This window comes from Colobus angolensis, unplaced genomic scaffold, assembly GCF_000951035.1.
Source record: "Colobus angolensis palliatus isolate OR3802 unplaced genomic scaffold, Cang.pa_1.0 Scaffold177, whole genome shotgun sequence".
Lineage (NCBI taxonomy): Eukaryota > Metazoa > Chordata > Mammalia > Primates > Cercopithecidae > Colobus > Colobus angolensis.
In genome coordinates this window covers 483,479-505,265 of record NW_012114899.1, presented here as the reverse complement: position 1 = coordinate 505,265, position 21,787 = coordinate 483,479, and the positions used below count along the sequence as shown (strand labels likewise).

Genomic DNA, 21,787 nt, shown 5'->3' with positions numbered 1-21,787 from the left:
CTGAAAGGTCGAGTTTTCTGAACTCCACTGATTTTATTTCAGCAGTTAAAAAAAAAAAAAAAAAAAAAGCTATTCCAAAGATTTCAAGCTGTTCTGCGACATCTTCTGATGACTTTACTTCCTGAGAGGCAATGTTTTTACTTTATGCATAATTCATTGTTGCCAAGGAATATGTGAAGAAACAGCACCTTTTAATATATAGGTCTCTCTGGAAGAGACCTAAATTGGAAAGAGAAAACTGTGATAATTTTCATACTCTCATTTAAAAAAAAATGCTAATGTTAACTAACAGTTCTTTTAAGAATAAGTTACACACAATGGCCACAGCAGTTTGTCTTTAATAGTATAGTGCCTATACTTATGTAATCAGTTACTCACTACTGCCTTTAAAAATAACCCAGCATATTTATTGAAAACATGAGACAGGATTATAGTGCCTTAACTGATATATTTTGTGATTTAAAAAAATATATTTAAAACTGCTCTTCTGCTCTAGTACCATGCTTAGTGCAAAAGATTATTTCTATGTACAACTGATGCTTGTTCTTATTTTAATAAATTTATCAGAGTGAAGGCTGAGTTTTTTCTGCCGGTAACATTGGGTATGGGTTGATCACACAACTTAAGGGCTTTGTGACTTTGTCTCCCAGGCTGGAGTGCAGTGGCATGATCTCGGCTCACTGCAACCTCCACCTCCTGGATTCAAGCAATTCACCTGCCTCAGCCTTCTGAGTAGCTGGGATTACGGGTGCACACCACCACACCTGGCTAATTTTTCTATTTTTAGTAGAGACGGGGTTTCACCATGTTGGCCAGGCTGTTCTTGAACTCCTGACCTTGTGATCCACCTGCCTCAGCCTCCCAAAGTGCTGGGATTACAGGCCCACCACACCCTTTTTTTTGGAGACAGTCTCACTCTGTCACCCAGGCTGGAGTGCAGTGGCGCAATCTTGGCTCACTGCAACCTCTGCCTCCTGGGTTTAAGCAAGAGTAGCTGGGATTTATTACTGGGTATATGCCCAAAGGAATATAAATCATTCTGCTATAATGACACATGTACACATGTTTACTGCAGCACTATTTACAATAGCAAAGACATGGAACCAACCCAAATGCCCATCAATGACAGACTGGATAAAGAAAATGTTGCACATATGCACCATGGAATACTATGCAGCCATAAAAGGGAATGAGATCATGTCCTTTGCAGAGACATGGATGAAGCTGGAAGCCATCATCCTCAGCAAACTAACACAGTAACAGAAAACCAAACACTGCATATTCTCACCCATAAGTGGGAGTTGAACAATGAGGACACATGGACACACAGAGGGGAACATCACACACTGGGGCCTGTTGCGGGGTGGTGAGGGCTACAGTAAACCACGATGGCACACACAGACCTGTGAAATAAACCTGCATGTTCTGCACATGTATCCGGTGTTTTTTTTAGAATTTTTTTTTTTTTTAAAGAGCACCTGGGATTACAGGTGTGTGCCACCACACCCGGCTAATTTTTGTTTTTTTTTTTTTTTTTTTGGCATACACGGGGTTTCACCACGTGGCCCAGGCTGGTCTTGAACTCCTGAGCTCAAGCAATCTGCCTGCCTCAGCCTCCCAAAGTGCTGGGATTACAGGCCCACCACACCCTTTTTTTTGGAGACAGTCTCACTCTGTCACCCAGGCTGGAGTGCAGTGGCGCAATCTTGGCTCACTGCAACCTCTGCCTCCTGGGTTTAAGCAAGAGTAGCTGGGATTTATTACTGGGTATATGCCCAAAGGAATATAAATCATTCTGCTATAATGACACATGTACACATGTTTACTGCAGCACTATTTACAATAGCAAAGACATGGAACCAACCCAAATGCCCATCAATGACAGACTGGATAAAGAAAATGTTGCACATATGCACCATGGAATACTATGCAGCCATAAAAGGGAATGAGATCATGTCCTTTGCAGAGACATGGATGAAGCTGGAAGCCATCATCCTCAGCAAACTAACACAGTAACAGAAAACCAAACACTGCATATTCTCACCCATAAGTGGGAGTTGAACAATGAGGACACATGGACACACAGAGGGGAACATCACACACTGGGGCCTGTTGCGGGGTGGTGAGGGCTACAGTAAACCACGATGGCACACACAGACCTGTGAAATAAACCTGCATGTTCTGCACATGTATCCGGTGTTTTTTTTAGAATTTTTTTTTTTTTTAAAGAGCACCTGGGATTACAGGTGTGTGCCACCACACCCGGCTAATTTTTGTTTTTTTTTTTTTTTTTTTGGCATACACGGGGTTTCACCACGTGGCCCAGGCTGGTCTTGAACTCCTGAGCTCAAGCAATCTGCCTGCCTCAGCCTCCCAAAGTGCTGGGATTACAGGTGTGAGCCACCACGCCCGGCCTATTCTTGTCATCCTCTAAATTGTGCTCTAGATGTGTAAGATACATGGTCTCAGCCAAGCACTTAATGACATTTTCGGTAGTTGCTGGGTTGCTCAGTGGCCTCCTCAGCCCAGAACTTCATCGCAGGAGTTTTTTTTTTTTTTTTTTTTTGAGATGAAGCTACTTTTTCCTTTTCCTCAGAGGAACAGATCTTATTCTTTAAGTGCCCCTAAGGAGTTTCACCAGCAGGGCTGGAAGCAGTTGGGTTTTTCTCTCAGCAACCCCCGTACCTCTACTAATGCAGAAAAGGTTACCTGTTCCCACCAAAACTTTCAGCAGCCTTCAGGCCTGCAGCTTTTTTCCATGAACCCCTCCTTCCCTTCTATCCTGAAGGTGTCATGCATTTTTTGCTACTGATCCTCACCCCAAATAAAACTGGTGTATATAGCCAATTCAAAGCTGCCATTTGTAGCCCCCTTTTTTCTCCCCACATTACTTGGTGGCTCCTAGCGCCAATTGGTAGGGTAAAGTGGGCAGGAAATGTCTATGTAAACACATGAAGATGTCAGTGTTGCTGAGGGAGTATGCCAAACTGTTTCAGGATCTTTTTCAGAAAAGCGTATGATACCATTTAGTCAGATGATGGCAAACTCTTATTAAATTTATCAACTTTTATCAGGTCACAATATTTTTCCCAATCACCTTCCCTACAAGAAGAAACAAATCTCGATTACTTGGGAACAGCAATTCATTTTCTCCTTATCCTCCTTTTTTCCCCAATATGTGACTTTCAGGTCTACCACTGATCTTCAACATAACGCTCCTTATAGGCAGGAAAACAGCAAACTGAATAGGCACCAGGTCAGTCAATTGTTCTCATGTCTAAAGGTTTGATGGAATGAGAGGAAGCCAGAATATACCACCCCAGAATATATTTCGTTGGCAAATTTTGAGTTGATTATTCTGAGAACTGCAGGCAGGAATAGCTCTGAAAAGCTGTCCATTTCTAAAGGAAATTTACATCTACTTTACTAAGGTAAACAGAGGATGCAAGCAGAGGTTTCTCTCTGAAGCCCCTTTATCTGCGTAAAGACAGTTAAAGCTCTGACACCTCCCTAAAACAGAGACTACCATAGGCAGTCACCTATTCTTCAGATAGCTGTTAACTAAGAGATTTCATTTGCACAAAACAGCCTTTGCTTACCACGCAAAGTTGCTCACCATCCATCTAGGCAGAGCTGGGCAGGCCACGTAGCATTCATCATCAAGTGGAAGTGGAGCTTATGGGATCCGAAGAAGCAGTCCCTGAAGGCCCGTCCACACAAACTACATATGTAAGTTGCTCATACTTCCAGCATGTCCACTTATTATAATATTACCCTTCATTTAGCATATACCCAACACCCAACATACTTCAATCTTATGGCTTCAAGTAACTGCCTGGTCATTTGTCAGATTTTGTCTAACAGTCTTCCCCACAATTTTCTTTGAGTAAGTTACCTTTCCTTTCGCAGTTAGTCTTGATGAATCAATAAACCCAGCTGCTTTGCCTCAAACCATTTAAGCCAAAGTAGTTCCTGGAGAGTCGTCAAAGCTCCAAGACTGCCAGGGGTGATTTTTGACCTGGCTTTGCACACTCATGTCCAGGCATTTAAATTCTGAATGGGCATTTTAAGCATCTGGAGTTCATTTAATCCATGAGGAATAAAAGCAAGATTATTGAGCAATTTCTGCTTAGAAAAATTTTTGGGAGCTAAGTTTCTATCCCGAGTCTGGTTCTTTAGCTTCCGCTTGATCTTATATCCATCAAATAAATTCTTTATTGCTTAGGTTAGCTAGAGTTGGTTGCTACAAACAGAATCCTAAGTGATATTCTTTATAAGTATATGACTATGGCCTAACAGATGACCCTCATCTCCCTTAGACATGATTGCAAGTGATTTTGCTTTACTGGATATAGCCAATCCGCTATTTGAGTTATCTTGGCCATTCTTAGAATTTCTGGAAGCTGGCCAGGCGCGGTGGCTCAAGCCTGTAATCCCAGCACTTTGGGAGGCCGAGACGGGCGGATCACGAGGTCAGGAGATCGAGACCATCCTGGCTAACACGGTGAAACCCGGTCTCTACAAAAAAAAATACAAAAAACTAGCTGGGCAGGGTGGTGGGCGCCTGTAGTCCCAGCTACTCGGGAGGCTGAGGCAGGAGAATGGCGTAAACCCGGGAGGCGGAGCTTGCAGTGAGCTGAGATCTGGCCACTGCACTCCAGCCTGGGCGACAGAGCGAGACTCCGTCTCAAAAAAAAAAAAAAAATTTCTGGAAGCTGTGTATTTTCAGAACAGTGGGATATACACCACTGTTCTAGTTTCAGTTCCAAATTTGCATGTCAGTAACCATTTCAATGTTTTGGCTTTAGTTTATTTTTATTATTATTTTTTATTTTTTGTAGAGACAGGGTCTCACTATGTCACCCAGTCTAGAGGCAATAGTGCAATCTCGGCTCACTGCAATTTTCACCTCCTAGGCTCAAGTGATCCTTCCCAGCAGCTCAGACTACAGGTGCACTTGGCTTTAGTTTTACAACTGAGTTGTCATGGTTAACAAACCTGTGTCCTTGATGCATTCCACACCCAATACTAACACTCACTGTAACCTATTTAAAAAGCACAAAAGCTAGTATGTGAAAGTATTCTCATGCAGTTTTATGACTGCAAATATTAGACAATTACAAAAATATAATCCCACTTCAGTGTTTTAGTAATGAGACCCTTATAGGCCATTAATAAATAGTATAAACTTTACACCAATGTAATTGGGATGTTTTCAGTATCTACTCACATTGCTAAGTGGTTTTGATTTATCTGCACACGGCATCTGTGTCAAACATGACAATCATATTTTAGTTAATTAGGTTAGAAGCCCATATTTAATAAGGTTAAAGTTCTCCTCAGTATGATTTTCATTAACATCATGATTGAGGCAGAATGTTTTCCTATACATGTAAATAAAGAGAGCTTTAGCTTTAAAAAAAAAAGAAAGACTAGAGAACTCTTTGATAACTAAATCTATAACAAATTTAATAATGAAGGCTCTGTAAAGATTTCTATCAGTTCTAGATAGAATTATTCTATGACTTCATTTGAAGCACCCAGCCATGCACTATATATATTCAGCATATCAGAATTCTGTTCAATATTCTAAGAGAAGCTAAAAAGAAACATAAAATATATATCATCCAATTTATTTTCTTTATCCAGAAGAAATCTGTTAACATTTTCCCACAATAACAATTCAAGTAAAAAGTTCCTACCAAGATGATGTTGCCGCCATTTTTACACAAGCACACTCACGGCTTGAAACATCCTCATCTAGCATTAAACCTGTAAGTTACAGCTACTAAATACTGTTAGACTATTATGATGCATACAGAATAGATTACCCCAACTCAGCTCTTAATATCATGAGTGCTGGGTTTACCTGCAGGTGGGGGGTTGGCTGAGATTGAAAGGAGAGATATAGTAAAGGAGATACTAAACTAATTCAACTACTTCATTTCTAAACTCTACATAAAAAGGCCCGGGAGGCCGGGCGCGGTGGCTCAAGCCTGTAATCCCAGCACTTTGGGAGGCCGAGACGGGCGGATCACGAGGTCGGGAGATCGAGACCATCCTGGCTAACACGGTGAAACCCCGTCTCTACTAAAAATACAAAAAAACTAGCCGGGCGAGGTGGCGGGCGCCTGTAGTCCCAGCTACTCCGGAGGCTGAGGCAAGAGAATGGCGTAAACCCGGCAGGCGGAGCTTGCAGTGAGCTGAGATCCGGCCACTGCACTCCAGTCCGGGCGACAGAGCGAGACACCGCCTCAAAAAAAAAAAAAAAGGCCCGGGAATAGCTTGAGACACATCAGACTTATCAAAAGTCTTCCGGCAATGATGCTTTTAGAGAAACATGGCATAAGTGATCCTTTCAGTCTCAATCCCTAGAGTACAGGCCTAGGGATTATGGAACTGGTTTAAGCATGGAGAATGCTTAAAGATTGAGCCTGGTCAACAGGATATGTACATCAGTGTGCGAAAGTGACAATATTAATATGACAGCTAACATTTGAGCAGTAATTCTGTGCCAGGCACTATGCTGAGGGCATTACATGCATTATTTTATTATCCAACCCTTTAAGATGAGTGCCACTGTTGCTCCATTTTACAGATGAGAAACGGGGGCTCACAGACACACAGTTAGTTAAAGGGGAGCCTGAGTTTAAACTCAGGAAGCCTGATTCTAGATCCAGTACTCTTAAGTATTACCCAAAATGAATTATCTTAGAATCTAGAATTCAACTACATATGTGAAATGCATGTCTAAAACAGAAGGATAGATGTTACATAACACTAAAAGTTATTTAAAAATCAGGAAAATAGTTTCCTGAATTACTTTATGGTCTTAACATGCCTAGATGAGTCATAGTTGCTGGGATTAGTACACTTCTCTAACTTAAAGAAATTGAATAACCACTCCTACTGGATATTGTGAATTTAAGAGAAGACAAAAAGAAAGGACACGTGGAGGTATACATTACTCCTTATTTTTGATTAATATGTCACCAGATTAAATTACTGAAATTCACATTAAAACAGAAATGACTACATACTAGGATAGATGCTATTGTAGTGTGAAAACTCCATAGCAAGATAAAGTCTAAACACAAGTTTTATAAACCAAGAAAGTCCCAGAAAATTTAAAATTACTGAAAAAGACCAAAGATTAAGTGGAGAACAACCAATAAAGAGGGACCCCTTTATTACACATTTATAAAATAATAGTATAATATAGTTATTAAAAATGGGACACCTTTTTTCATTTTTGGTATCTTGTATTCAATTTTCCATCCTCTTCACAATCTTCCATAACTTGCTTTTTGTTATCCAGTGTTCACCTGAAACTTCTACCCCACCGTTCAAAGCACAACCGAAGAATAAACGATCTAATAGATTGTTGTGAGACATTATCAGATAAATCCAGTAATACATGAAAAGAGATTGAGAGTTTTAAAATAAATACAGTAAAAGCAAAAACATATGAAGCGTAATTTAATCTGATGATTCAGAAGGCACCTCAAGATTGTGTTGTGCCGTTTTCCTCATGCTGTGTGTTTAGGTGCCTATAACAGAATTCTGGTTAGTAAAATATTGAAAAAAATTTCACATATAATTCACATTAAATGACTACAGATAGATACAATATGGGCATTTTGATGTGTACATTTGTACTTGACCAGGGCACAATTTATAATATACTAAGAAAACTAAAATTAATTACAAAATGAGTATTTTTAGCACACTTAGTAACAGCTACTTGTTTTAAACTATTATTTCATTTTTGGGGACCAAATTATATTTGACCATAATTAAAGAACACATAACCTTAAAATAATATTTAAGAAACATAGTTACAACAGACATATGTTACATTAAATGAAGAAAGGAAAGAAATGTACATGTATTAAAGGGCACTGAGGTTTTTCAAACCTTTTCTTTTGAAAAGTCTTTTAATCCACTTTCATGTAAATCAATTTAAACTTAAAAAGTTTATACTCAGTATACTTACAGAAAGATGTGAAATCAGTGTTGAGCACATGACTGCCTAACAACCATTCAATGCTGATCACGAACTAGTATTTTTATTTGATTATCCTGACAAACATAATAATTGAGCCCATGTATATATGCAAGATGTGGAGGATCCAACTAATCAACTGCAGAAAGAAAAACACTCAACTTAAAAAAGGTTGAAACAAATGACAAATGCAAATGGCTGAATCACTGTACCTTTTTGACACAACCTTAAATCTTAGTTTTACTATATATTATTTGGTACTCCTGGATTCAGTAGTTGGGGTAAAAAAGGTTTCTGTATTCAAACGTATCTACAGAATGTCAATATAAAATGTGTGGATATATACATTTAATATACACACACATACGCGCACACACACAAATGCATACTCACATGTCTAGGAACCAGCACCTAACCACATCCTCGTTTCTCACTAATGACCCAATGAATCATTTATGACTTTAAGACCAGCTTAGATTCTATAAGGCTGTACAATATATGGCTAAAGAGGTCAAACACAAGCACCCACGTTCAGGCTGGATTCAACTGTTCCTCCTCATGATTTTTGACAAACAGTAATGCCACTTATGTAACAACTATATCTCAATAACTTAGAATTCAGAGTATAAAACCATAAACATTGAGCTCCCTCATTGTTTAAAGAGCACTCTTTCCATTCTATTTCCACTGACTGATAAGAGGACACACCAAACTAGATCACTGAACTGTACAAATGATCTTTACTCTTAATCTAAACAAACATGTGTTAAAACATTCTGAAATGCTGCATCCTTTGATTTCTTCATCTTTTCAATTGCCCGATGCAGGTCCTGCTGTTGAACAGGCCGAATTTCATCTTCATCATGGCTAAAATGCAAACAAAACCATCAAATACTCAAATAATTTTAGAATACACCTCCCTAAAATATTTTACCAAGATTTAAAAGAGATGCATGTGGTAAAAAAAAAAAAAAAATTTTGTTTTCAACTGTAGAAAAGGGTATAAAAATGAGATCTCTTTACCATTCAAGACCCCCAAAGACAACCACAATGAACAGTTTCATGTAAATGCTTCCAGGAATTCTCTACACATAGAAAAATCATAAGGAATTTTTTAAAAGCACTGACTGCTAAGAAGTAGGAAGCTAAAATAGCTACAATCAAAGACTTCACATCTAGAATATAAGTACACAATATTACCACAAGGTAAAAAATGTTATATAGTTTATTGAAATGGGAATGTAACTCCAATTAAAAAAATCATGTTATTCCCATGAAAACTGTAATTTAAAAACTATCATTGCTAGGTATATACTTACATTGTATGTTTTGCTTTTTACAAATTGAGAGTAAAATTCTTCACTATCAACAAAAACCAACTAATCCAAATCCTCCCTACTTCAATGAGAAACAAAATCCAGAATATTATGGCTCCTTTGTAATTTATAGATATTCAGGGAAAAACATTCAGGAAAGTTATGATAACCCAAGTCCATCCAGATTTTTCATACTGAAATATAAAATTATAAAATATGAAATTCAGTAGGAAATATAAAATTAGCCAGACTTCTCATACTGAAATATAGTTTTCAGGGCTTTGAGGCAGCAAAAAAATAGATCTTTCATTATTAGTATAATCTGCCTAAGCAAAATTTACTGACTGGTTGGTTATTTCTCCTCTTAATCTTATATATAAGAATAACAACCTGGCCAGGAGCGGTGGCTCACACCTGTAATCCTAGCACTTTGGGAGGCCGAGGTGGGTGGATCACCTGATGTCAGGAGTTCAAGACCAGCCTGGCCAACATGGTGAAATCTCGTTTCTCCTAAAAACACAAAAAGTAGCTGGGCATGGTGATGGGTGCCTATAATCCCAGCTACTTGGGAGACTGAGACAGGAGAATTGCTTGAACCCGGGGGCAGAGGTTGCAGTGAGCTGAGATTGCACCACTTCACTCCAGCCTGGGCAAAAGAGCGAAACTCCGTCTCAAAAAAAGAGAAGAGAATAAAAACCTTTGGACAGTAGATTCTGAGGGTACACTAATGATGATGGGTCCAGAGCCACTGCATACACAGCTACCAGTTGACAGAATAGCTTTCATGTAGACCTTTCTATATCAAAGCCCGCAAAACATTTTTTTGCTGAAGTTTGCTATGGCAACACACTGCAACTATATATATGAATACCACAGGCAAGGAGTGAAAACACTAGGAAGGTGAGGAAGGGAGACCACGAAACAAAGGGACAAGAGTTGGAGAATTCCTTTAACACAACCCCAAAGAGTACACTGGGGTTGACCAAGAATCACAGAAATTGTCAGAAGGTTGATATTCTGAAAAGAAATGCAGTATAATAGGCAAGTAGCCTTTTAGGAAACTTCCTTAAAGGACATGGTTCACTAGGGCTGAATTATCCCAGTTCACTAGTATCTTTGCTGAAATAAGGCTGGTAAAAAATTGGGTTCTCAATTTCACTACACTTTGGAACTGGTTCCAAGTAAAATTTGCTGCAGTGATAAATGGTTTCTTTGTTTAGTAAATACATATTTGTTAACAAATTGAGGTCTAGTCTTCAATACTTCCAACTCTCCTCACATTTACATGTGAAATTTCCATGGATCATCAGAAGAAATTCAACTTTTTTTCTCCTTCATTCTAGACCCTTCCCACAATTCTGCCCTCCTTCATTTTCAGAATTCGGCTTTGGAAAAATGGCAATAAACAAAGTTGCAGGCGGTGATAATCCAAATTTACCTTTTATTTCATAAGTGGTGTTTCTAATACAAAGCAAAATAAAAGAAACTAACCTAAAAGCTCTAAAAGGTTTTGACAAGTATTAAAAATCAAGTCAAAATAATATACCTTTCTTCTGATGTAGAATTAACATATTCTCTAACACAGAGGAGGGCAGCATCTCGACACATCTCTTTTAGGTCACTTCCTGAAAAGCCATCAGTTTCCTGGGCAACTTCTAGCAGGTCTACATGCCTATCCACCTTAAACAAATATAAAAACATGCTTAAAAAACAAAAATAAATATATTGCAAATACTACCAAACACCCATCTTAAAGAAAGTTAAGCATATTATAACAGCATGGGAGGAGAAACAATAGTTTCTAGAAGCTTTTTTAACCACAAAAGCTTAGAAATTTGAAATATAATTTTCATTATTTGTCCTTATGATTAAGACAAATAATTATTACTAGATACACTGTAGAGTGATGAGGAAGAACAGATATTGGACTTGCTTTGATATCTCTCAAGAAGGTACCGAGGTGACATTTTTCTGTAATATATTCAACATACAGTACTTGGCAAATGTAATTAACTCCAGAGTCCATTACAGAAAAACACACAAAAAAACTCTTAACATTCCTTTTAATTGTAATGCTTGGTATTCTATTATCTCAACATGAATTTAGCACCTAAACTTTTGCTCCTCAAGCTAAGCTTATAGTCAAGCCAATTAAGTGACTGTCCTAGACACATAATAGACTTGAGATAGTCTAATCATACTAAACTTATGTACAGATTAAGAAGAGAAAATAAGCAAGGAAAAAACCTATGACTACTATCTAGTAAATGATTCTTATGTCTCATTCACTGGGGTAAGTACTTTGTATGTATTATTCTCATTTAATCTTCTCAAAAACTATCAATTTCATTTTCAGATAAGAATCATGAGACCTGGACAGGTAAACATGGTCAGAGCCAGGATTTGAACACAATATAGTGAGGTCCAGCTGTATTTTTCCCCCATTTAGCTCATCACTTGTTACAGCAACATTTACTTTCCCCCACTGATGTGAAATGCCACCTTATAGTTACTAAATTCCCATTTGCATTTGTATTTTACTAAATTCCCTTTGTATTTGTGGAAGACACAGTGTTTTAGGAAGAAGAGCAACTCTACACAAGGACAAGAGACTTGAAGGTGAGACAACACTGCCAGCTCTGCAACTGTGACCTCACATGACAGTGCTCTTTTTCCTAAACGTGAGGGTTACATGAAGATAAATCATGTTTTTTGATAAAAAGAAAACTGAACCCAGAGGGCAGGAGTGCAAGCAGCAATGATAAGCAAAGCAAATGGTAAATACATGGATAAATCTAAATAAACTTTAGCTATATAAATAGTAGTAATAATAATTATAGTAGTCATAATCATTTGGAGTACAAAAACAAAGTAGAGCTAAAATGCTATATAATAAGAACATGTAAGACGGAGGAGACATCTACATTAAGGTATTCTAAAGTGTTACAATTAAAGCATTAAAAAGAGGGTACAGATATTATTAACTTAGACTTTATTTATGTATGTCAAAATACATAGGTACCACTAAAGGACAGAAAGGGTACCACTAAAGGAAAGAAAGAGAATGTGTAATTTCCAAACCAACAGAGGAAGGGAGAAAAACAGAATAAAGAATATAAGAGCAGTATTAACAAACTCAGGACTTGAGGGGGACAAATAAGCAAAGAAAAAGCATAAATGGAAAGCATTAAAATAATAATGAATGAATCCAAATTTATGAGTAATCACCATAAATGCAAATGGACTAAACTTGGCTGGTAAAAGATTTTATACAGAAGAACCCAAACTGTAGCTATTTGAAGTTTATAAAAGACATACTGATGCTGAAAGGAAAAAAACAGGCTTTGTGTTACATTTGAAATAAAAACAACGAAAAGCAGGAAGTAAAAGGCTGAAAGATATCAGCTTTTAATAAAAAGAAAGCTAATATAGTTCTAGTTACATCAGACTTTTACTCAAAATGAATAACTGAGAATCCATTATATAATGATAAAAAAAATTTCACCAGAAAAATATAACAATTCTGCACTTGTAGACATACATGTAACATGGCCTCAAAACATACAGCAAAAATTTATTTAATTACATATAAAAATGGACAAATTCACAATACTGGAAGATTTTTAACTTATGTCTCATGTACTGCCAGCCACATCAGTGAGTTCTTAGGACTGGTGACAGCACCTGTGATCTAACGTACATACATGTATATAATTTAGATCTTAGTCCTTTGATGGTTATAGGGTTGCAAATATTTTGGTTGCGGCTTGTTTTTTCACTTTGTTCATGTTATCCCGTGATACAGAAGCTTTAAGTCTGATTACAGTCAGACTTCTCTATTCCCTTTCCTTTGTAGTTTTAAATTTTTTGTGAATTGAGAAACTCTTCTCATGTGTCCTTAAGAGACAGACACATACAAGGATCTAATTTTTCTACTGTTTGTAAAAAGAATAAAAATAACATATATCTATACACATGTATTAGGTATCTGTTCACATATATTCATGGGATTGATACACTTTATCAACTCCTGGACAGCAGTTTACCAATGATGGTGATAATGGGAGATGGACAATGGTTGCTTAAAGTTGTACTTAATTAAAAAAAATATGAAGCAAATGTGGAAATACATTAAAATTGCCTGTTAAATATAGGTGGAATAGGGCTATTTGTTTATCTGTTTGAAATATTTCATACATTTAACAAACTACTTTAAAGAGCTTTCCAAACTATACTATGAGATGTTAAAAATTAAACATCCAACACTTCCTCCTGTCTTTGGACCACTCCGTTATGGGGCCACCCTATGTTCTAACCACTCACAAATCTTGTGCCTGACAAGATGATACAGTTAGAAAGATGAACCAACCAAGTATAAGAAAACAAAGAAAAGAAGATTCCCGTCACTGGGGGAGCAAGATTTAATTAAGAGGTACCATACCCTAATGGTTAAGATTAGGCTCCATCACTTCTTTGTGTAATCCTGGGCAAGTTATTACATAACTTCTCTGGGGTTCAGTTTCCTCAGCTGTAAAAATAGGACTAATATGTACTCCTTAGAGAAACGAGGATTAAATAAAACAATGTATAGCTCACCAAAATGCTTTGCACATGGCAAGCACTCTAAATACTTTTATTTTGTTCATTTTGTTGTAAAATAGCTTTTAGATAAACCATGAAATAATGAGAACCTTTTCATTAGGCAACTCTGAAAGCAACTCCCAAGTTAAAAAGATTTTGAGTATAGGCAGCAACAGCAAAATAAGTTAACAGACTTTGAAAATAACTTGAAAGAATGATACTTACTTATGTGCAGTTGTTTATTATTATATCCACCAATAATAGTATGTTTGTAAATAACATCTCTGTATTCTAAGCATTTTACACTTATAATTTTATTTCAAGACCAGCTGGGGCAAGTGAGGAGGCCCTGATATGGTCTGGCTCTGTGTCCCCACCCAAGTCTCATGTTGAATTTAATTCCCAATGTTAGGGGAGGGACCTGTTGGGAAGTGATTGGATTATGGGGGCAGATTCCCCCTGTCTCATGATAGTGAGTTCTCTCAAGATCTTATGGTTTAAAAGTGTGTGGCACTTCCCCCTTCACTCTCTCCCTCTCCTGCTCTGCCATGGTAAGACGTGCTTGCTTCCCCTTCACCTTCCACCATAATTGTAAGTTTCCTGAGGCCTCCCAGCCATGCTTCCTGTACAGCCTGTGGAATTGTGAGTCAATCAAACCTCTTTTCTTCATAAGTTATCCAGTCTCAGGTAGTTCTTTATAGTGGTTTGTGAATGGGCTAATACAGACTCCATCTCAACAAAAAAAATTTTTGTTAACTAGCTGAGTATCTAGCTACTCAGGAGGTTGAGGCAGGAGGATGACTTGAGCCAAGGAGTTCAAGGCTGCAGTGAGCTACGATTACACCACTGCATTCCAGTCTGGCTAGAATGACGAGGCTGGTCAGCTAGAATGTAGGAGACCCTCAGTTCTGTCTCAAAACAAAAAACAAAAACAACTATTGCTGCTATATCATATAAAAGTAAATTCAGGTCAGTTTGTATAGGGAAAAAAGCTACCTCCTTAAAGTCAGACAAAATACCTTCATAGGGTATACATTTTATCAGTGCTAATTCTTCTTATACTTAAAACCTTAAGCCAAAATCACTACACTATCTTTTTAAAATAAGCGAATCATGTTAAGGAGTACCTATCAATAAAAGAATTGTAAAAGAGTAGAACACGGTATCATTTCAAAAGTTTCAATCTTTTATTCAGAGAAGAAGAATTCAAACTCTGGAAGTTCATGTGAATTAAAAAACAAACAAACAAAAAACCCTCATTCAGCTCCACAATGTATAAGCATGATGGTGCTCAGTTTACCAAATAAATATATGTGCTACTGATTTGAGGCATCTTTAACAAAATTAAATGAATTTTCTCCAGATTTTATTGAAGTAGCAGTAATCCTTCAGCATACAAATACCAACCAGTGGGAAATGACAAGATGTTCTCATGTCAGCAGTTATCCAGGGAGTATTCATATTTTGCAACATAAAACTGATTAGAAACTATACTTTGTGGTTTTATGAATAAGAAACAGAATTGCTAAAAATCCCCTGTATCTGCTGGGCGGGATGGCTCATGCTTGTAATCCTAGCACTTTGGGAGGCTGAGATGGGTGGATCTCTTGAGCTCAGGAGTTCTAGACTGGCCCGGGCAACATGGCGAAATCCCACTTCTACTAAAAATACAAAAAATTAGCTGGGTGTGGTGGCATGCACCTGTAGTCCCAGATACTTAGGGGGCTGAGGTAGGAGGATCACTTGAGCCCAGGAAGGCTAGAGTGAGCTGAGATCGTGCCACTGCACTCCAGCCTGGGTGACAAAGCAGAGACTGTCTTAAAAAAAAAAAAAAAAATTTCCTGTAGCTATGAAAAACATAATCCTAAAAGACAGTACTATTTAAGAAAGCAGAATACTAAATACTAAAATTTAGAGACATATATAATTTCTTCCTCTTATTTATTTTTTTTTTAAGAGACAGGGTCTTGCTCTGTCACCCAGGCTAGAATGCAGTGGTGCATTCACTGCAGCCTTGAACTTCTAAGCTCAAGTGATCCTCCTGCCTCAGTCTTCCGAGTAGCTAGGCACACCCAGTTAAATTTTAAAATTTCTTTGTAGAGGTGAGGTCTCATCATGTTGCCCAGACCTGTCTCAAACTCCTGGCCTCAAGTGATTCTTGCACCATGGCCTTCAGAAGTGCTAGGATTACAGGCATGAGTCATCATGCCCAGCACTGACATGAGTAACTTCCTTTTTTTTTTTTTTTTTGAGACGGAGTCTCACTCTGTCACCCGGGCTGGAGTGCAGTGGCCAGACCTCAGCTCACTGCAAGCTCCGCCTCCCAGGTTCACGCCATTCTCCTGCCTCAGCGTCCGGAGTAGCTGGGACTACAGGCGCCCGCCACCTCGCCCGGCTAGTTTTTTGTATTTTTTAGTAGAGACGGGGTTTCACCGTGTTAGCCAGGATGGTCTCGATCTCCTGACCTCGTGATCCGTCCGTCTCGGCCTCCCAAAGTGCTGGGATTACAGGCTTGAGCCACCGCGCCCGGCCATGAGTAACTTCTTAAGTTTAAATGTGAAACTAAATAACCTGTGTAATTTATGGCTATGTTACAAGAAAAAGGGCTTAAATTTCATCACTTATACTCATATTAATCAGCTATATGTAAATCATCTGCATCATCTCCAGCTACACTAGACCACATTACATTTCAAAAATGTTATAAACTTCCAGTCATGCAATATGATCCTTCATTAAAATGGTTTAAATTAAATAACTGTACTGGTTAACTTAAAGTCTCCAAAACTGTCAGTAACTACCTTCTAATATCTGTTAAATGTCTAGCCACACCATAGCCATCCTAATTCAAAGGAACTTGTTAACTATCCCCTTTATTTTCTTCTCTAAACTTTTCACTGGTGTCTATCACTGTTAAAGGTTTACCAATTGTGTTTTATCTAAACAGCACCACAACTACACTTTTTATTTATTTTGAGACAGTCTTACTCTGTCACCCAGGCTGGAGTGTAGTGGCACGATCTCGGGTCACTGCAACCTCCGACTCCGGGGTTCAAGTGATTTTCCTGCCTCAGCCTCCCAAGTAGCTGGGGTTACAGGTGCCAGCCACCATGCCCAGCTAATTTGTTTGTATTTTTAGTAGAGACAGGGTTTCACCATGTTGGCCAGGCTGGTTTCAAACTGCTGACCTCAGGTGATCCGCCTCCCTTGGCCTCTCAAAGTGACAGGATTACACAATGTCTTTTTGAAAGCAGCTACCAAAAATTCAATTAAAAGGCAGCTGGGCATGGTGGCTCATGCCTGTAATCCCAGTACTTTGGGAGGCTGAGGCAGGCGGATCATGAGGTCAGGAGTTTGAGACCAGCCTGACCAACATGGTGAAACCCCGTCTCTACTAAGAATATATGTATATACATAAAAATTAGCTGGGTGTGGTGGCGCGCGCCTATAATCCCAGCCACTCAGGTGGCTGAGGCAGGAGAATTGCTTGAACCCAGGAGACGGAAGTTGCTGATTTCTTTACTGATTTCTTGTCTAGGACCAAAGTTCCTTACCTAAAAAACATGGAGGATTTTAGGAATTTCAGGTGTACACATTTCATGTACATATGTAGTTTTCTTAGAAAAGACTACTTTTATCTCATTCTTAAAGGGCCCTATGACACGCTTCCTCCAAAATGATTCATAACCACTGATCCCAATCTTTGTAATTTGCTAGGTTCTTTAAACTTTTGCATACACTATATGTTATTTTGATATGTTTTTAAGGAAACAGGCCGAGAATGGTGGTTCACGCCTATATCCTAGCACTTTGGGAGGCCAGGGCAGGAGGAGAGCTTGAGGCCAGGAGTTCAAGACCTGCCTGGGTAACATAGTGAGTGAGCCTTTCTCTACAAAAAATTTTTTAAAGAACAAAAACAACTAGCTGTGCATGATGAAGCATGTGTGTAGTCCTAGCTACTTGGGAGACCGAGGTGGGAAGATCACTTGAGCCCAGGAGGTCAAGGTTGTAGTGCACTATGATCACATCGCAGCACTTTAGACTGGGTAATACAGTGAGACCCTTAAAAAACAACACAACAGCCTGGGTAAACAGAGTGAGAACAAAGTGAGACCCTATCTCTTTCGGTCTTTTTTTTTTTTTTTGTAAGTTCCATGGAACTCTGCTTGATAAGATAGCCTATCTCTTTAAAAAATAAATAAATCATTAGAACACTACTGAAAGACACAAAGGTAAACAACCCAGAAAGACATATATACCGTTGGGCAGAAAAATTCAACATCAAAAAGATACTTTTAAATGAGATTCCCCCCAAAATATTAATGTTTGTTTTTTTTCCTACGTAAGACAAATTGATTCTAAAATTTATGCAGAGAAAAAGAATTAAAATAACCTTGGGGCTCGGGGACAAAAAGGGATATACAGTTCTACCAGATACTAAAACTTACAAAGCCTCAATAATTAAAACAGTATGATGCTAGGGCATAAACATACAAAAGACCAAGACCTGAATTTAAAGTCCAGAAACACAGTCAATACATATGAGAATTTGGTAAAAGTGGCACCTCTAGTGGCTACAAAAAAAAAAAAAATGGGCTGAGCGCAGTGGCTCACGCCTGGAATCCCAGTGCTATGGGAGGCCGATGCACGTGGATCACTTGAGCTCAGTACTTCAAGACCAGCCTGGCCAATATGATGAAACCCCGTGTCTATGAAAAAATACAAAAAATTGGCCACGCGTGGTGGCACGTGCCTGTAATCCCAGCTACTTGGGAAGCTGAGGCACAAGAATCACTTGAACCTGGAAGGGAGAGGTTGCAGTGAGCAGAGATCACACCACCGTACTCCAGCCTGGGTGACAAAGCAAGACTCCGTCACACACACAAAAAAGGGGGTATTGGACAACTAGGTATCCATCTAGAAAAACAAAACCAAAGTTGGATTCATACTGCATATCATCTACCTAAATTCCAAATATGTTAAAGATTGAAATGTAAAACATACAAGCCACCGAGATATGTTTCTCCTGATGGAAGAATATAATTCTGCCTACGAAGCTGTGCTGTCCTGTCCTGTGTCTCCTCCCCACCAACCTGAACTTCAGCTGGTCTCTTGATCCAACTACCAATTTTAGAGGAACAACTACTCCTCTGCAATTGGCAAAACCCAGACTGTGGACAACTCAGGACAAACGCAACCTAGTTTCTCCAGTAAATAATTTTAAAAGGGTGGGTGCGGGGGAGGAAGCAAGATGAGGGAAGAACCTATAACCCATAAATTAAGAGAGACATAAAAACTATCAAATAATTACAAATTAGGAAATTCATATGGATCTTGAGTCAAACAAATACATGGTTAAAAAAAGGTATTTAAAAAGAGATAATCAGAGACTTGTACATAGACTAGATAATGAAAATAATGACTTACTGTCAACTGTTTGATAGGTATAACATGGCAATGAGGCTAGGGTAAAAAAAAGAATCTTTTTCTTTTAGAGATACAACTAAAACATTTACAGGTGAGCTATAATGGGAAAAAGTAGGAAGTGTGGAAGTAGGGTACGGCTAGAGAAGAATTAGCCATGGGGTTTATGGTAATTCAAGGAAGGAGGGAAGTCATACAAATACAAGTATTTTGATAAAAGTAGCATTTCTACTAAGGCTCATTCACTATCAGAATCTATTTGATTTATTAGTTTATATAGTGAGTTCTAACAGTGAGTTTAGATGTTAAGTTTGGGATTAAAAGGAATACCATGTTACTCAATTATATGCAGTTATCAAGTTTTGAGAAAACAGGTAGCAAGAGTTTGAAAGTGTGGAAAATTCTTTTATAAACTTGGGAGTGGGAAAAGCCTTTCCAAATCCAGAAGCCGTAAAGTTGGGGGCGGGTGGGGAAGAGAAAACTCCAATAAAATCGAAAGACAACTTGGAAAAAAATATTTTCAAATCACACAAAGGGCAAATCTCCATAATACACAGAGTTCCTACAGATTTATTATGAAAAGGAGCACTGCAATAGAAAAATGGGCAAAATATATGAATTACAGTTCACAGAAAAAAAATTCAAATGATTCTTAAACATACACTATTCATTCCATCCCTAAAGAATGCAAATTAAAACTTTAATGAGATAACCACCTTTGACCAGGTGTGGTGGCTCATGCCTATAATTCCAGCCTTGGGAGGCCAAAGCAGGAGGACTGCTTGAGCCCAGGAGTTCAACACCAGCCTGGGTAACACAGCAAGATCCTGTCTCAACAAAATAAATAAATAAATAGAAAGAATTAGCCAGGCTTGGTGGTACATGCCTGTAATCTGCTTGGGAGGGTGAGGCGGGAGGATTACTTGGGCCCAGGAGCTTAAGGCTGCAGTGAGCCCTGATCACACCACTGTACTCCAGGCTAGGCAACAGAGAGAGAGAGACCTCGTCTCAAAAAAGAAAAAACAAAAACAAAAACAAAAAAACAGAGAGATAACCATTTTCTACCTATTAAGTTGGCATGAAGTTCCATAACATTCTGTTGGCAAAACTACAGGAAAAGAGGCACTCTTTATTACAGGAATATGAGTAAACCAGAACAATTTGGCAATAGCTACCAAAATTATAAACACTCTAACCTTTGATCTAGCAATTCTGCTCCTGGATAATTTACTTTACTAATATTCCTGCACAAGTATGAAATCACATGCACACAAGGTTATTAAATGTAGAATTTTTATAATAGGGAAAGACCAGAATCAATCCAAATGTCCTTCAATGTGGCATTAACTAAATTCCAGAATGTCCACACAATGGAATCCTATGTAGTGCAAAAACAAGGAGAGACAACAGAATAAGGATACTAGATGCTAATATGGAAAGATCTCAAAGATAAGTAAAAAAAGTAACGCACAGAACAGTGTGTATGTGTTATTGATAGTTTATGTAAAAAATAAGTAAATAAAAGGAGAGAGAAATAACATGAAGCCAGGAGTTCAAGACCAGCCTGGCCAACATGGTGAAACCACGGTAAAAATACATGGTAAAATACAAAAAAAAATGGTAAAAATACAAAAATTAGCCGGGTGTGGTGACACATGCCTGTAATCCCAGTTACTCGGGAGGCTGAGACACAAGAATCGCATGAACCTGGGAAGCAGAGGTTGCAGTGAGCGGAGACTATGCCACTGCAATCCAGCCTGGGCTACAGAGTGACACTCTGCCTCAAAAAAAAAAAGGAAAAAAAGAAAAGAAAAGAAAAAAATATATACAGGAAAAAAGGGAAGAAGATTTTTCTCTGCATATTATTAAATATACTTTAATTTTTGAACCATATGACCAAAAAAACATTAAACACAAAAGCTATTGAAGATTTTGATTATCACAACTTCTTAAATTTAAATTTCAACTTCAAAAAATACTGCAATTTTCATCACCACAGGGAAAGGTTAAAAAAATGCAATTAAGTAAAAAACAACAACAAAAAAATTCTGTAGAAAAACAAATGTATCTTACATAAAATCAGAGACTAGTCTGAAAATTATCACAGCATTTTAATGCACATATACAAAAGCACATGGCTCTAAAAACATAAGAAAAGTATCTTTAACTCACATATACGATAGTTACTGAATTACATAAGCAACCAAAAGGATTCAGGTCAAGTTCAAAGGTGTATCAGTGCCCCAGCCTTTTTGGCATCAGGGACTGATTTTGTGGAAGACAATTTTTCCACAGACCTGGAAAAGTGGAGGAGCAGAGCATGGTTTGGGGATGATTCAAGTGCATTACATTTATTATTAGACTCTCATAAGAAGCGAGCAACCTAGATCCCTCGCACGCACAGTTCACAATAGGGTTTGCAATCCTATGAGAATCCAGTGCCGCTGATGATGTGACAGGA

General features: G+C 38.2%; 1 protein-coding gene across 1 annotated transcript in view; it reads right to left on the bottom strand.

The window, feature by feature from the left end:
• Positions 1–7,425: 7,425 nt before the first annotated feature.
• Positions 7,426–21,787, bottom strand: part of ATAD1 (ATPase family, AAA domain containing 1) — a 65,706-nt gene continuing 51,344 nt past the window's right edge. Inside the window, exons 9-10 of the mRNA XM_011938745.1 lie at positions 10,868–11,001; positions 7,426–8,872 (exon numbers count right to left, since the gene is read on the bottom strand). Of these exons, the coding sequence (XP_011794135.1) occupies positions 8,752–8,872; positions 10,868–11,001 (255 nt within the window). The 3' untranslated portion in view covers positions 7,426–8,751. The remainder of the gene's footprint in view (positions 8,873–10,867; positions 11,002–21,787) is intronic.